The sequence below is a fragment of the Gossypium hirsutum genome, chromosome D01 (assembly GCF_007990345.1).
Source record: "Gossypium hirsutum isolate 1008001.06 chromosome D01, Gossypium_hirsutum_v2.1, whole genome shotgun sequence".
NCBI classification, from domain to species: domain Eukaryota; kingdom Viridiplantae; phylum Streptophyta; class Magnoliopsida; order Malvales; family Malvaceae; genus Gossypium; species Gossypium hirsutum.
Window position 1 is genome coordinate 5,515,636 of NC_053437.1, and position 15,024 is coordinate 5,530,659.

Consider the following 15,024-nt stretch of genomic DNA (forward strand, 5'->3'; position numbering starts at 1 on the left):
TATGTAACCAAATTAAGTTTTAATTAGATATTGATCATTGCTAAGTCTATATTAGTAGAGGAGGTTCATTGGTCGGCCTGGTTTAGGCAAATTTTATATGTGTTTAAGTTTGGTTTAACCTGAAATATATGTCTAAAATTTTACTAAAGAAAATATTATTTTATTATAAAATAAAATTTGGTAGTCAAACGAAAATGTTTCTATAACATTTTGTAATAGATATAGTTTATGTTGTGTTTGTTACATTCAAAACAAATTTCTAAGTATGATTTCAGAAAAATTTGTTAAACAATGAAAAATATTTTATTTTTAAGTAAAAAACACAAATAAAATTAATTGCAATCATAGAGGGAAAAATAAATAAATGTAAAATATAAAATTATAGGATAAATATGCAATAAATCATTGTACTCTTTTCACATTTAAAATTTAGTACTTATACTTTTAATTCTAGGAATTCAAGCTCTCTAGTTTTTAAATTTCAGAACTTAGATCCAATTGTCTATACTGCTAAAATTATTCTGTTAAATTTAAGTTTATTACAAATTTTTTAGTTACATGTTTATTGAATAATTATTTTTTAATTCAAAATATCGCACCAATAAACTTAACAAACTATTTAATCATATTAATAATTTAACTTAAATTTTAAAATTTTAAAAATAAAAATAAAAATTAAATTCTAAATTCTAAATTGCAAATGAACATTACATTGTAAATTTGTAACCCAAGTTATACTCTTGATAAACAATTAAAAACTTTTTTTACCCTCTAAAATTAAATAAAGAAAAACCTCTCTTTTATTGAAAGAAAGAAAAGGGGCTGAAGATGAGTTACCTCTTACCGACATTGACGAGGAAGAAAGAAGTAGACACGATCATCCGAGACACCATCGACAAGGTCCTCGTCCTCCGATTCGGCCGTGCCGACGACGCCGTCTGTCTTCAGTTAGACGACATCCTTGCCAAGACAGCGCGCGAGGTTTCCAAATTCGCCACGGTAGCTTTAGTTGACGTTGATTCCGATGATGTTCAGGTTTACGTCAAGTATTTCGATATCACCTTGATTCCTTCGACTATTTTCTTCTTCAATGCTCATCATATGAAGATGGATTCTGGGTATTTAATTTTTATCCTTATTTCTTCGTTTTCAATTTTAATTTAATTCGGTTAAATGAATTGAATTCTGTTGTTACTTTGCTGCTTATTTGCTTTTTCTTAAGTTGCCGACCCGACAAAGCATGATTAGTGAATTATGTTTATGGCTTTAATTATGTTTGGAATTGGGGTTTTATGAATTGTATCGATTTCTCTTGTTTTCAAACAGAAAGAAAAATTTGTCTCTGCAATAAATTATAAGTATTTAGAGACTTCAGTTTGGGTATTAGGGTTCTTCTGCAATTGGGTTAATGTTGTTTTATTGTGATTCAGGACCGCGGATCACACAAAATGGGTGGGAGCATTTCATGAAAAGCAAGACTTCATAGATGTTGTAGAGGTATGCTGTATTTGGTGCCTTAACAATTTCATGATCTATCAATCTCATTAGTCATTACATTGTGAGTGACGTAGTTTATTCATGTAAACATTGTTGTTTTCACTTTCTATTTTACCAATTTGCTAATCGGAGTTGACACTACTCGTAATTCATCCCTCACGGGGCAATGGCTGGAATGAACAATAGCTATTGGAAGAGTGATATATCTTGGTCTAGGAAGAATGGGACATGGTTGAAGCCCTTGTGACCCAGAGTTGTGTCCTTGTCCAACATGGACATGCTTTTGTATGTACTAGACTCGGCCGGATATGGCAAAAAAAACACTAATTCTTTAGTTGGACACTGTGATAAGACTACTTTTTTCCAGAACAGAGCCAAGAGAAAAAAAAAATAAAGACGACGTTGAAACAGTGGTGGCTGGCTGGAGAAGGTGAAGAAAAAGACCTCCCATGCCATGCTGGTATTAAGAAAAAGTAATAATAAGAGATCTCCCATGCCATATCTCTGCGATGTTGTTCCTTAACTTTTTTTCAAAGATACGGAATTGCCATGTCTGTGTCCGTGCTTCTTAAGTCTTGGTTGTATGCTTGAGAAGTTAGGCCGAATTTTCCTGTTAGTAGTTCCAAGTATGATCTTCTCTTTGTCAAACTGTCTTCTTTGTGGTTTGTGCTAAGCAATTGTTCCCTCATGGTAGATTTCATGGATAGACATTTCCTGTAAAAGTAATAATATTGGTAATGAATTCTGTATTTCTGATACATGCCCTTGTGACTTCTACGTTGATATTGACATATCAGCTTTGAGCTAGCTAATCTTTTGACTTTGACCTTGCAGGCAATATTTAGGGGAGCCATGAAAGGCAAGTTGATTGTTAATTGCCCTCTACCCCCAGAACGAATACCAAAGTATCAATTGCTATACAAGGATGTATGACTTTTGGGGGTCTTCACCTGGATCATTTGAAACTTTGGAGTGTATTTTCGGCTCGGCTGATGAGTGATTTCAGTTCAAATGAGGGAATGAAACATTGTGCTCCATCCAGAGAGAAAGGTATCAAATATCAATTGAAAGAAAGTCTTAAGGTCATAGGCAGTCAGGTTTTGATCAATGTACAAAAACCATTAGGTGTCTGAACATTTTTCTATATGAATGATTGAAAAGGTAGTTGAAGTTATATTAAAAATATGTGATTGACTTATGATGTATGACGAATTGAAGATTTTGTAAAGCTCCATCTTATACTGAGAATTTTGGTTTATATTCAGCATATTCAGTATGTCATTCATATCTGGAAACTCGTATTGCAAATCACTTTCTTTTGAGTTAGAATTTTTTGATAATCTCGTATTTGATCTGAATGACTCGTATGACTCCATTTTTCAACTCCAGCCTAACTTAAATTGGAGTTCATTTGAATTCAATTGGATTATTCTTTAAAAAATTTAAAATATTAGTATTATATCGATGTTAATTTAGGCATTAAATGTCAACTCGGATTTAATTTGAATTATATTTAAAACATGTAAAATAAACACGAATGTACATTTGCATCACTTTGTTTTTTTCATGTTAGATCCAAATTATGAATGCAACATCATATCTAAACTGATGGCTAAGTTGAAAAAATGACTTGATTGGCACAATATTAATACTTGGAAGACTTAATTAAAATATTATACAATTTAGATAGCAATATAAAACTTAAGTCATAATTTGAGGACATCTGGTGGAGTTAACCTAATACAACTAAGGATAAACTATACTGGTAGTCACTTAACTGTTAGTAAATTATTTTTGGTAACCTAATTATAAAAATTTAGAACCTATTCACCTTTTTCTTTCTTGGTCATCCAGCTATTCAAAAATTTCTTTTTTAGTTCCCAGCTATTAAATTACTAACAAAAAGATAATTTGGCAACTTTTAAAAGTAACATAATAACAACATTAACCCTAACATCTATACATTGTGTCAATTTAGACTTGATTCTAAAACATTAACCCTGAACATTTACACATTATGCAATTTGGCCTTTCTTTTGCAGTTCTACTTTTTTTCATGATTGAGGATTAATTTTAAAAGAATTAGAAAATATGAAAAATATTACATTGGATTTTTGAGTGTTTCTATTTTTGGTATATTTCTAATCAAATTTAGTGGATAATTTTTTTTTGACTTTTTAGGTGAAAGGGCTATAAAGAAAAGCAAAATTGAAAAAAAGAGGACCAAATTACACAATGTGTTAACATTGAGAGTTAAATTTTTTAGAATCAAGACTAAATTGACACAATGTATAAATGTTGAGGGTTAAAGTTACTATTATGCCAATTTTAGAAGCTACCACATCATACTCTCGTCAGGCTAGTGACTAGAAAAGAAAAATATAGAATAATTGAGTGACCATTTTGTACTTTTAATAATTCAGTGACCAAAAAAGAAATTTATCAATAGTTGGATGACTAAAAGTGTAGTTTACCCTTGAATTAATTTATATGATCCGCTTGGTCTAAAAATAATTAATTGATCCAAGCCAGCACATAGACCGGGCTCAACCGTCATTTGGGCCAACAAAAACGTGGAAATGTTTCAACAACAAAATCCAAACTCCCGCTCATTTCCTCCCTCTTTTTTTCCACTCCATCTCTGACTCTGGGAAAACCCTTTCAAAAATTTCCTGGGAAAAAGAAAAGAACCCACCATTTTCATTGGAGACATGAGAGAAGAAGAAATAGAGAGACTTCGCGGCGTAGTTCGAGACTGCGTTAGCAAGCATCTTTATTCATCCGCCATTTTTTTCGCCGACAAAGTCGCCGCTATTACCAATGACCCCGCCGATATCTACATGCAAGCTCAAGCTCTCTTCCTCGGTCGCCATTTCCGTCGTGCTTATCATCTCCTTAATGCCTCTAAAATCGTCTTCCGCGATCTCCGTTTCCGCTATCTCGCTGCCAAGTGCCTCGTAAACTCATTTCACAATTACCCTAAAAGACTTGTTCTTTTTTTTTCCTCCCTAATTAACATTATTTTCTTCCATGTTTAGGTTTTCCTTGAATTATTTTTTGATGATGAATATCACTGTCTGATTTCCGTAATACAAATTTCTTCTTTTGATTATTTTTTGTTGATTTACGGTTTAGAGATTTCCGGAAAAAAAGTAATTTTTTTGGTTGATTGAGGGTTTAGGTTGTACTGTAGGGTTTTAGTTGAAGGTGTTTTTTCTAATAATATTTTTGGATTGGATTGATTTGATCAGGAGGAGCTCAAGGAGTGGGACCAGTGTCTTTTCATGTTAGGAGATGAGAAGCTTGATGAACACGGGGACGCTTATGAAACAAAGGATAATAGTGATATGTACTTGGACAAAGATGGGGAAGATCGTGAAATGAATGTAAAGATCTTAATTTATTGCCTTTTTTCGTTGTTACGATTCTGTCTTCTTTTCTAGTGGGTTGTTCGGGAGTCCTGAAAAATCATTTGGGCTGGGATGGAATTGGTTATATTCCTTTCTAGTATTTTAGTTTTATGGTATTGATTATAACCTCTATAAATAGTTAGCGAATTTTCTCTTTGCATAAAGTGTTAATTGGAGGAACATGACTCATACATTTTCTGACAGATATCTTCAGCCATATGCTTTTTAAGAGGAAAGGCGTATGAAGCTTTAGAAAATCGTGCTCAGGCTCGACTATGGTATGTACATGTAAATGCATTCAAGCATCCTGAGCTAAATTGTTTTCTTTTTTCATGAGCGGTTAGTGCTCATTTCATTAAGGAAAATAAAAGGATTGAAGGCTCATGTCTTGTTTTCCTTTACCTATACAAGTTATGGATTTTGTGATAGCAGTTTCCTGATAATTAATTGAAAGAGTAAAGGATGCATGATATGCATCTAGTACATGGTATAACTCTTATATCTATGTAAAGAATCTTAATTAGATTACATACCCCAAAAATTTTAAATTGAAGTTACAGCCTGTGATTTGGATTGGTAACTAATAACTTGAGGCAATTGCTGTGTTTGCAACATAGACACCCTGATTTTGTGCATTTGAGATTCCTTGGATAGGTTTTATGCACCCTTGAAGGCATAAGAATAGGTGGTAAAAGAAAATTTTTAGACCTGGAACCTTTTTATAGATAGATAATGATGTCTTGTAGATTTGCTGCTAAATAAAGAGTTAATCCTTATTTTGGAGTTTGGGCTTCTTGCTTCTTGGTTTAGTTCTCTTTTCTACTGTTATAATGGTGGTTTTAATATTCTTATGCGTCAATTTTTTTCTGCTATTGTAATAGACAGAGCTATATTTTTAGAATTTCTTTCTGGCCAAACTCTTGCTCTCTTTCTTTAAGTACCCTTGTTTCTTTATAGGGATCTTAGTTTTTTCTTCTCCTGGTTTTGTTGAAAAGAATGTCTATATTGGTTGAAAATGCTTATAGGTTATCTACTTGATTGTGTTTTTTTTAGGTACAAAGCTGCTATCAAAGCTGATCCTTTATGTTATGAGGTACTTATGTGATATTATGCTCACTGTCATAGCTGTTTCATTCTTGATGATTTATTTCATGATCGTATTTTCTGCAACTCTTCAGGCTTTGGAGTGTCTAGTTGAAAATCACATGCTTACGTGTGAGGAAGGTAAGGTTCAACAACTTTTTTTTTTTGGTTCCCTTCCGGTCATTATTACATCGAATAGATGCTTGAAGTTTGCTACTCTCAATTCTCAAAACTTTGGTTTTCTGATTTTCATTTTTGTTGGACTCTTATGCATTGTTCAGCATAAATGTTTTCATGGTTTAGAAAAAGCAACAATTTTCAACTTTTGTTTTTTCTTTTGCTACTGGATTACAGAAACCAGTCTACTTTCATCTTTACAATTTGGTCCTGAAGATGGATGGCTCTCTTCTTTCTATTCTTGCTTGATCAAAAAGGTAATATGCAGCCTGAATTATCTCTGCTTGGAATATAAGCATTTCAGATTCCCTTTGCTACTTGTTCATTTTCTTTGGTCTATCTTATGCCAACTCTTTTTCTTAAATGCAGTATGACAAGGAAAATGTTGTAGAAGCGAAATTTAAAGAGCTTGAAAAGGAAAGTTCTAAAACTGACCTTTCTAGCCAATCCTTGATGTGTACTTTGAAAGACAACACTGATCTTTTGGCATGTAAAGCTGAATACTACCATCAATGTGGAGAATATCAAAAATGCTTTGAACTAACTTCTACGTAAGTCAAAATCACACTTAACTTTATTTAACTAGTAATTTCCCTGGTCTGCTACATCTTTAGAACTTTTTATGATAAGATAGATGCATATTTTCATTATATTCTATGCAGGGGTTATAGTTATATGGAGACAAACAAAATCTGATCAGTCTTTTACTCTTTTTTCATGTTTCAATTTATTACAAATTATTAAAATTTTACAATTAAAAGAAGAAAAAAAAATCTTATAGCTACAAAAAAATCTTATAGCTACTCTCTCTTATCTATTTTCATTTTCCAAGTGTCAAAAATTTGAAAAAGGAGTCATATTTCTTCAAGAACGTAAAAAACTTACTAAAAGGTAGATTTTTTCCATAATTTGTTAAACCTACAAACCTGAGAAATGATAAAGTAAAAGAGGAATTTTAAAAAAAAATTAATCTGTCAAGATTACAGGAAAATAGTGTGAAAAGTTAAATATGCATATACATAAAACACTAGATATTTTGTAACTAGAATTAGAAGAAAAAGTGAAATAAAATTTGTAATATTTTTGGTATGTATTCAAAATTACACAAAAAGTTGAAGCAAATACTTATGGGGAATGATAATGTTTTTGGCAATTTTGTGGAAATTATATAATAGGTAACTGAAAAACTTATTAAATGTAACCTTTTCTTATTTTTTATAAATTATATAAATATACTAAAAAAGTAATTAAATTGTAATGTTTTTATGATTTGATAAATGGAAGACATTTGTCACAATTAAGCCATGACAGGTATTAAAAAATGAGGCATTTTCATTAGGTTTCATGAAAATATACTGGTCGTTATCAAATACATTTGCAGTGGTTTTGTTGAACTCAACAAGTATAATTTAAAAAACTGTCATATGTCCTTAGGTTATATTTAAAAATAAAAAGGTAAATAAATGAGACGTGGTGGCCTTTTAACCCCGCTTATGGAGTTAAAGAACTCCACTGCCAGTGTATGGCATAATAATCCAAGATATAAGTACACATCTTTTTCATACAAATTGATGGTGATTCTAAACTCTACCCAGGGTGCTTTATATAATGTAAGCTTTACATTTTGCCTTGCAGATTGCTTGAAAAGGATCCTTTCCACCTGAAATGTACCTTGGTGCATTTAGCAGCGGCAATGGAGCTTGGGAATTCAAATGAGCTTTACCTCATGGCTTGCAATTTAGTAAAGGATTATCCTCAAAAGTGAGAAATAGTTTTAGTTGAGCATAAATTTCTTTTTCTTCTCCTTTATGAAGACTTTCTACAGTGTATTACATTGTTCACCTGATTTGTACTTTATTATAGGGCTTTGTCATGGTTTGCGGTAGGCTGTTACTACTATTGTATCAAGAAATATGATCAATCACGCCGTTATTTCAGGTAAATATTTCAAAGCTGTACTAATTTACCAATGTAATGGATGCCTAAGTGAGTAACTTTTTATATTTATGTTATGAAACATCACCTTGTTTGATACTAACAAAATCTTGCATTTGGTGGAAAGAAAAGCATCTATCAATATAAACTTCATTAGATGTTTTGATGATGGTATTGCATCTTGAATTCATGTGTGCTTTGAAAGGGTTAAACATTGTGTCCATGTTCAGTTAATTTTGAGATATCTCTAGCTTGATAATTTGGAAATTATTCTAGGATAAAAACTCTCATGGGTTGGCCATTGATTATGTTTGTTAATTTCTGTTAACTTTGCTCACCGTCCTTTTCCAATTTTACTGGTTGGTAATATGCTTTGTTTTCTTGGAGATTTGATGCCAGGTTGTTTGATGATTCATTTTTTAGCATGCATTATACCTTTAATCTCTACATTTGTCTGTACCGCTAGTAAAATATATTTTAGTTTTGATCTTATTAGGATTTTGTTTGTTAATATTAGCTTTTCCCATTGTCCTTTCAAATTTTCATGGGTTATCTGTTGCTTTTTTCCTCGGAGATTTGATGTGGTTCGATAATTCAGTTTCAATATGAATTACACCTTTAGTTTTGAGATTTATCTCTACTGCTTGTCAAAAATATTTTAATTTTGATCTTATTAGGCTCCCATATCAATTGAATTGATTGATGTTGCTCCACTCTGCAGCAAGTCGACAAGTTTAGATGGAACATTTGCTCCTGCATGGATAGGTTTTGGAAATGCTTATGCTGTTCGCGAAGAGGGAGATCAAGCAATGTCAGCTTATAGGACTGCTGCTCGTCTGTTTCCAGGGTAAATTTGTATTATATGTTCTTTCTTCAATCTAGATGTTGCTTTATGGGGAAGCTAAAAGGATATATATTTTCTGTAGTTCTTTATCTTTTGTAGCTTTATTTCCTTGAAACTTTATTGGCACCCATTTTCATCAAATCCATTTTTTCTTGAATGGTGTCTCCCAGTATCTGATCACTATATTCGATTGATATTACTGCTTTCAGAGTTTCTTTTTCCTGCTAGGCTGGAGATTGCAAGTCTTATGGTTTTTCTCCTTTTTCTAAAGCTAGCTATCTGACATTGTACTCAGTGCTCCTGTTAAAATAAAAAAAGTTATGCATTCTTGTTCATTCTTGGTTGTCATTATCCAAAATCTCCCCCATTTTGCATTGCATGTAAGCGTAGTTGAAGTCATCTTATTATTTATGGATTGTCCTTTTACAGGTTGAATCTTGATGTTCTCTTATTCCAGGTGCCATTTACCAACTTTGTACATTGGAATGGAGTACATGCGGACTCACAGCTTCAAGCTTGCTGAGCAGGTGATTTGAGAATATGTAGAAATGGCATATTACATGGTTTGTACGTTAGGGTATATTTTCTAACAAACTAAGGAGGTGGGCATAAGGACAACTCTAGGAAATATAGTCTTGTGGTGGGGAGGACTATAATGTTACATAGTGAAGCAAGTACGTATATAACAGCTAGTATCAATATTGATATTATTTTCTATTACTTGAAAATTGCCTTGGTAGCGTGCATTGTGCCATCTTCCCCAAGATTAGAAGAGATTGCTGTTATAATTTATTTTGTAGAACTATAAAATATCTAAACATCAAAACTTGGATTTTCATGAATAAGTTTGGAAACTGAAGCAAACTCCATATGAATGATAATCTCTCCTTTATTTCTTAAATCAAGCAAAATTGGTGGTCAATTGTTTGGCTGCAAAAGAGATCAGTATAATAATTGACAAGGTTAAAGAAAAAGTTCTTTATAAATTATTGATCATTGTGTTTTTTGTTTTTGGTCATGGACTGTGCTGTTTTGCTAAGTTTTCTTCGCTTATAATAATCTCTTTTGTCTTTGTTTCATTTCAATTATCTTTTCCTAGTATCTTCAGAAATCATTATTTTCTGGCATGATTAAAAATTTTAACTAGGGCATTGCTTTTCAGTTTATCATGCAGGCAAAGGCGATTTGTCCTGCAGATCCACTTGTATATAATGAGCTTGGAGTTGTTGCATATCATATGAAAGAGTAAGGATAATGCACCTTATTTTAGAGTTGGATTTTTAAACTTGTTGAAACTTGTTTTTAAGTTTAGTAGGTTGATACTTCCATGTTTGAAAATGAGAACCAGGGAACAATCTATTTATTATTACTATTATTATTCCATTGAACTTGGTCAACAGATTAATACTAACTAGTAACTTTTTGTTTTTCTTCTAAACATAATTTTCTATTACTTGTTTACCTGGTATGCAGTTATCTTCTGCACCATGTTTTTATGATTCAAATTGTCATTTCATTGTATGCCATTTTTTGGTAAAGATTCCATTTCATGTATATGTAAATATATCATGTGTTTGTATTCCTTTCAGAAGGTTAATTTCTTTTGAAGTTATCTATATCTAGTTTTAATTATTATAACAGCATTTTCCTTCTTTGAAAACTTTGCAGGTATAATCAAGCTGTTTGGTGGTTTGAGAAAACATTGGCTCTTATTCCAAACCCATTAAGTGAAATGTGGGAACCTACTGTGGTTAATCTTGCCCATGCTTATAGGAAACTAAAGTATGTTATTTTAACTTTTTAGAACTCCATGCTATCTTAAAACTTTCTGTTCCCTATTAACTCCACAGTAATGTCCATGCTTTTTCCGAAACATTTCTATATTCTGATGTTTTCAAATCTTTTGCAAGAAAGAATTATAGATACTGGTCTAATTTTGGTGGTATTAGTTAGCAAAAAGACTAGTGTTGAGCTCAATCTTTTGAGACTAATATGGGAATATGGTGTATCAGGATGTTTCGTGAAGCAATCTCATTCTATGAGAAGGCACTAACGTTATCAACAAAAAGCTTGAGCACTTATGCTGGTCTTGCATACACGTACCATTTGCAGGTTAGTCCATACAAATTTAATAGAAGTTATATTTCATAACAGATGCATTAATAATTGAATATTGCTTTATAGTTGATTTTCTAGACTGTAAAAGAAAAGTCTGTTTTGAAATTTGTAATAAGCCGAGATTACTTGCTTCGGAACTTGATAAACTAGGAGGAAATGAAGTCTTTAACCTATACATATCAGTGTGGGTGGTGAATGGTGCTCATGATATAAATTCAAGAGAAGTTATGTTTTCAAAATTGAAATGATCATGGAAGAACTCTACTGTGATATGCTATCTACTTGGAGAACTGTAAGGAGTGTCAAAGCGAGCAATCCCCTCCTCCCCGGCCCCCCCTTCTTTTGAATCTTGATAATTAATGTCGATGCAAGTGGTAAAGGGTCATGGATTATTAACAAACAATTCAGACCGCATGTCAACTTCACAGTACTGTATCTGCTTAGTCTCTGTTTGTGATAGAATTTTCGTTGTATATGATTTTGTTTTTAACCTTTTTGCAGGATAATTTTACTTCTGCAATTACATACTATCATAAGGTCAGTAATCAAAGATCTATTTGCATAGCTTTTATTTGAAATGTGTCAAGACCTTCTCCATGCTGCATCTCCTTTAGCTTGATTCAATAATTTTCAGTATTTAAACATTTGAACAAAGAAATTAATATTGTTGAAGAAGAGCTTCAATGCATTTAACTTATTCTGGTCCCAAATCTCTGAATTTGTTCTTCTTACTCAATTGTTTCCATGACAGGCTTTATGGCTGAAACCGGATGATCCGTTTTGCACTGAAATGTTAAATATTGCTCTTGCAGACGAATGTCGACATGGCATTGAACCCAAAATTGATTTTCACTGAAAGAAGGTTGCAAAGTTTCATATCATTGTTTTTCCTGTAATATTGTTTGTATTGTTAAATGTAATATTTATACAACATTGATACTATTACTATATCTATGCTGATAAAAGCATGTTAATTTTTGTTTTGTTTCTTGTTTGCATCTACAATCATGCAATAGTTATTTTCTACTTGAATGTGTTTACTTTTAGGCTTCTTTTCTTAAAGAGAAAAAGGGATTTCATAGCACTATTCATTGTTTTTTTTTCTTTTGCCCAACTTTCAAGTGGCCAGTAAGTATAACCAAATCATTTCATACATTAATTTTTTTAAAAAGTCCAAAGCTATTTGTAGATGGAAGTGTTTAATAGGTTTAGGGATTGGATCAATTTTGGTTTCTTATTAATTAAATTGATGAATTTAGTTTTTATATATAATCAAATAAAGTTAAATTCTAATGGAGTTAATATTGTTAAAAAGTGATCAGGTTAATTTCCAACATGTTGTATTTGCAAAACTATAAAAATTTTAAAGATATTAATTTTGTTAAACAATAAAAAGCATTTTTTATATAATAAATAATAATTTGTTAAAATTTGAATTTATTTATTTTTAATAGTATATAGATTAAATTTAATCTTTTAAATTCATCAGATATTTTTATATTTGTAATAATTGTTGTATACGATAAGCTTGGATATTCTCTGTATATGACAATTTATCTACTTGTTCCTGTGAATGGTAATCCTTCAGCCATACCATAAATAAAATAAAATAAAATAAGAAAAGTTGTGACAATTTATTTCCTTTAATTATTGTAGAAGATGACAATCGAAATAGCTATAAAAATAAAATAGTAAAAGTGTCGAAGTAAATACATAAATAAATATGGGGTGCAATTGCAAAGTATATTATTCATTTAGAGATATAATTTAGGTTTGAACTTTGAGGATAAGGCTGTAAGGAGAGGCAAACATAAACCTAAAAGGATTAAACTTTATGTACAGTAAAACAAACCTAAGTAATATGAAGTTTGAAATATTGGAATGGAAATAAAGATAGGTAAAATTAAGAAGAGGAATGGAAAGGGCAGGCAGAGGCATGATGAGTTGGTGAAGAAGAAATGGAGATGGGGGGAGCTTTCAATAGGCCACCAAATAGCTGAGCTGGGTCATAGTATACCTCCACTTCTTCTACCTTCAATCCTTCGTCAACCTGTTCATCTTATACCTAAAATCATCACCACCACATCCTACCATAGCATAATCTATCTTATATATATAAACAATAAAACCATATTTTTATACCCATATTCATATACATATATAAAATAATGAGTACTAGATACTGGCTTTTAAGTTAGAGAATCCTTAACCTTTATATTAATGGGTCATTAGCTTTGAACTAAAAATCAAGTTTGTAGTTTTGGTGTAAGTAATTAACATAAAGTTTAATGCTTTAGAAAAGGGGGTTGTTTTTTTTGGTGATAAGGAAAGGTAAAAAACCAAAGCAACAAATTCTATAATCCTTCCAAGCTTGAATCTATTCATATGTGACAACAGAACCCACTTATTTTAAATCATACCTCCAATTAATAGTTAATGGGGCACGACTTATTTTTAGAGAATCAAACCTTGACATTAGTGCTTATTTCATATTATATTAAATATAGACTGTTTTTAAAGAAAGGTTAAGTGCTTAATTTGAGTATAAACTTCTGAAGCCCCCGAATGAAATAAGATTAAAAAATTAAGAACCAAACTTGCTCAAATGAGGACTTCCGCAGGTGGTACAATTGCTTGAAAAGTCCTTATTTAAACAGGTTTGATATTTCATGACCACTTTAAAAGATTTGATCCTGATTCACTCAAAGCTTCATGGGCCCCAATTGAAAATTTAACCATGAATAATTTATGAAGAAACAAATATTTTAAAAAATATATACCTTAACAGTAGCTATCCCATAGAATTCAACCGTTTCTCCAGTAGGGGCATGTCCTTTAAAAGGACCCTCAAAAATACCCCAATGCCTGAACTTGAAAGCAATCAAAGGAGGTCCAGAGTAAACATGGATGACTTCCCATGCAAATCCACGAGGAAAAGCTGAACGAAATGCTTCATGCGATGATTCAAAGCTCTCTTCATCTGCTTTGTAATATTGAAACTCTTTTGGAAGTGAATTCTTCAATAATGCATTGTAACTGCCCATCTTTAGTGCTTCTTCTCCTTTTAATCCTTCTCTTCCTTCAATCACCAATGTTTCCCAAGCTTTAGTTCACTTTCACTATCACTAATCATATCAGCAATTATCAAAGATATTATGCAGTGTGTATATATGTTAGATACCATTAACGATGAGGTTGAATTTTTCATGGTTGATGGACTTGAAGTCTTGCAAACGAACCTTGTGGGAGAGTTCCATCTCCCATGTCTTTATAGCATTTTGCACTATTTCTTCAAGTGATCCTTCTTCCCATTCCTGCAAAGTTTTTCTTTTTCGGATCAGACCAACATTTGATTCAATGATTGGTGCATGCTTTCTTTCTCCAAAGAACATTTTTCCAAAATAAAGAAATAGAAATGGAAGTTTGTGAGAGATGAAAATAAACAAAACAACCTTGGTACGGCCTTGTTCGAAGAGCTGATTGACATCATCGTATGAAGGAGGGGCACCATGTCGCCATTGAACGTTATCTGCTTCATCGTCCAGGAATGACCTGTACTTATCTTTTGCTGCTGGAACTGTCGCCATTTCTACACTCTTTCAGAGGTTTCCAAATTTTGGATAATTTGTGTTGCAAAGAGCTACAACTGGTCCCTTTTTATAGGACAAAATATGGCAATAATTACAGGGTTAATTGCTTCCAAAAATGCTTTAAAATATGGAATCATATGGTTCACTCGTTTTGATTAATTAGGTTAGTTTATGCCCTTATCTTAATTACACAAATTAAATGAGTTTGGGTGTAAAACCTCCTCTTAAGTTTGAAGAAAATTTTACAAGACAAAGAAGTGTTTTTAGATTTCACAAGTGGTTTGAGGGTGTGATATTAGATTACATATTCAAATTTTTAATTTTTTTATTATACTCTATAATACAAATGTTACACCCTCAACGCGCTTGT

The 15,024-nt window shown here is 31.9% G+C and overlaps 3 protein-coding genes across 6 annotated transcripts; 2 read left to right on the forward strand and 1 right to left on the reverse strand.

Annotated features, from left to right (window-relative positions):
* Positions 1–716: 716 nt before the first annotated feature.
* LOC121213779 (thioredoxin-like protein 4B) lies at positions 717–2,764 on the forward strand. The gene is made up of 3 exons (XM_041086854.1): positions 717–1,118; positions 1,431–1,497; positions 2,332–2,764. The coding sequence occupies exons 1-3, from the start codon at positions 829–831 to the stop codon at positions 2,428–2,430; spliced, it is 456 nt and encodes a 151-aa protein (XP_040942788.1). The 5' UTR covers positions 717–828; the 3' UTR covers positions 2,431–2,764.
* Positions 2,765–4,069: 1,305 nt separating this feature from the next.
* Positions 4,070–12,042, forward strand: LOC121213780 (anaphase-promoting complex subunit 6). 2 transcript variants are annotated; one of them, XR_005909203.1, is made up of 16 exons: positions 4,070–4,454; positions 4,749–4,883; positions 5,112–5,185; positions 5,961–6,000; positions 6,086–6,131; positions 6,345–6,424; positions 6,537–6,718; positions 7,803–7,928; positions 8,031–8,105; positions 8,824–8,949; positions 9,404–9,473; positions 10,109–10,191; positions 10,615–10,728; positions 10,959–11,058; positions 11,215–11,491; positions 11,566–11,595. XR_005909203.1 is itself a non-coding variant. In XM_041086855.1 (16 exons), the coding sequence occupies exons 1-16, from the start codon at positions 4,209–4,211 to the stop codon at positions 11,918–11,920; spliced, it is 1,638 nt and encodes a 545-aa protein (XP_040942789.1). In that variant the 5' UTR covers positions 4,070–4,208; the 3' UTR covers positions 11,921–12,042. The 2 variants fall into 2 exon arrangements, 1 of the variants encoding a protein (XP_040942789.1); XM_041086855.1 differs by lacking the exon at positions 11,215–11,491 and adding an exon at positions 11,816–12,042 and having other exon boundaries at positions 11,566–11,601.
* A 646-nt stretch (positions 12,043–12,688) lies between these two features.
* LOC121203059 (pathogen-related protein) lies at positions 12,689–14,704 on the reverse strand. Of its 3 annotated transcripts, none has more exons than XM_041086856.1 (4): positions 14,517–14,704; positions 14,246–14,378; positions 13,845–14,143; positions 12,689–13,114 (listed from the first exon to the last, which is right to left on the reverse strand). In XM_041086856.1, the coding sequence occupies exons 1-4, from the start codon at positions 14,649–14,651 to the stop codon at positions 12,968–12,970; spliced, it is 714 nt and encodes a 237-aa protein (XP_040942790.1). In that variant the 5' UTR covers positions 14,652–14,704; the 3' UTR covers positions 12,689–12,967. The 3 variants fall into 3 exon arrangements, with proteins under 3 accessions (XP_040942790.1, XP_040942791.1, XP_040942792.1); XM_041086857.1 differs by having other exon boundaries at positions 12,689–13,122; XM_041086858.1 differs by having other exon boundaries at positions 12,689–13,129.
* Between the last annotated feature and the right edge of the window lie 320 nt (positions 14,705–15,024).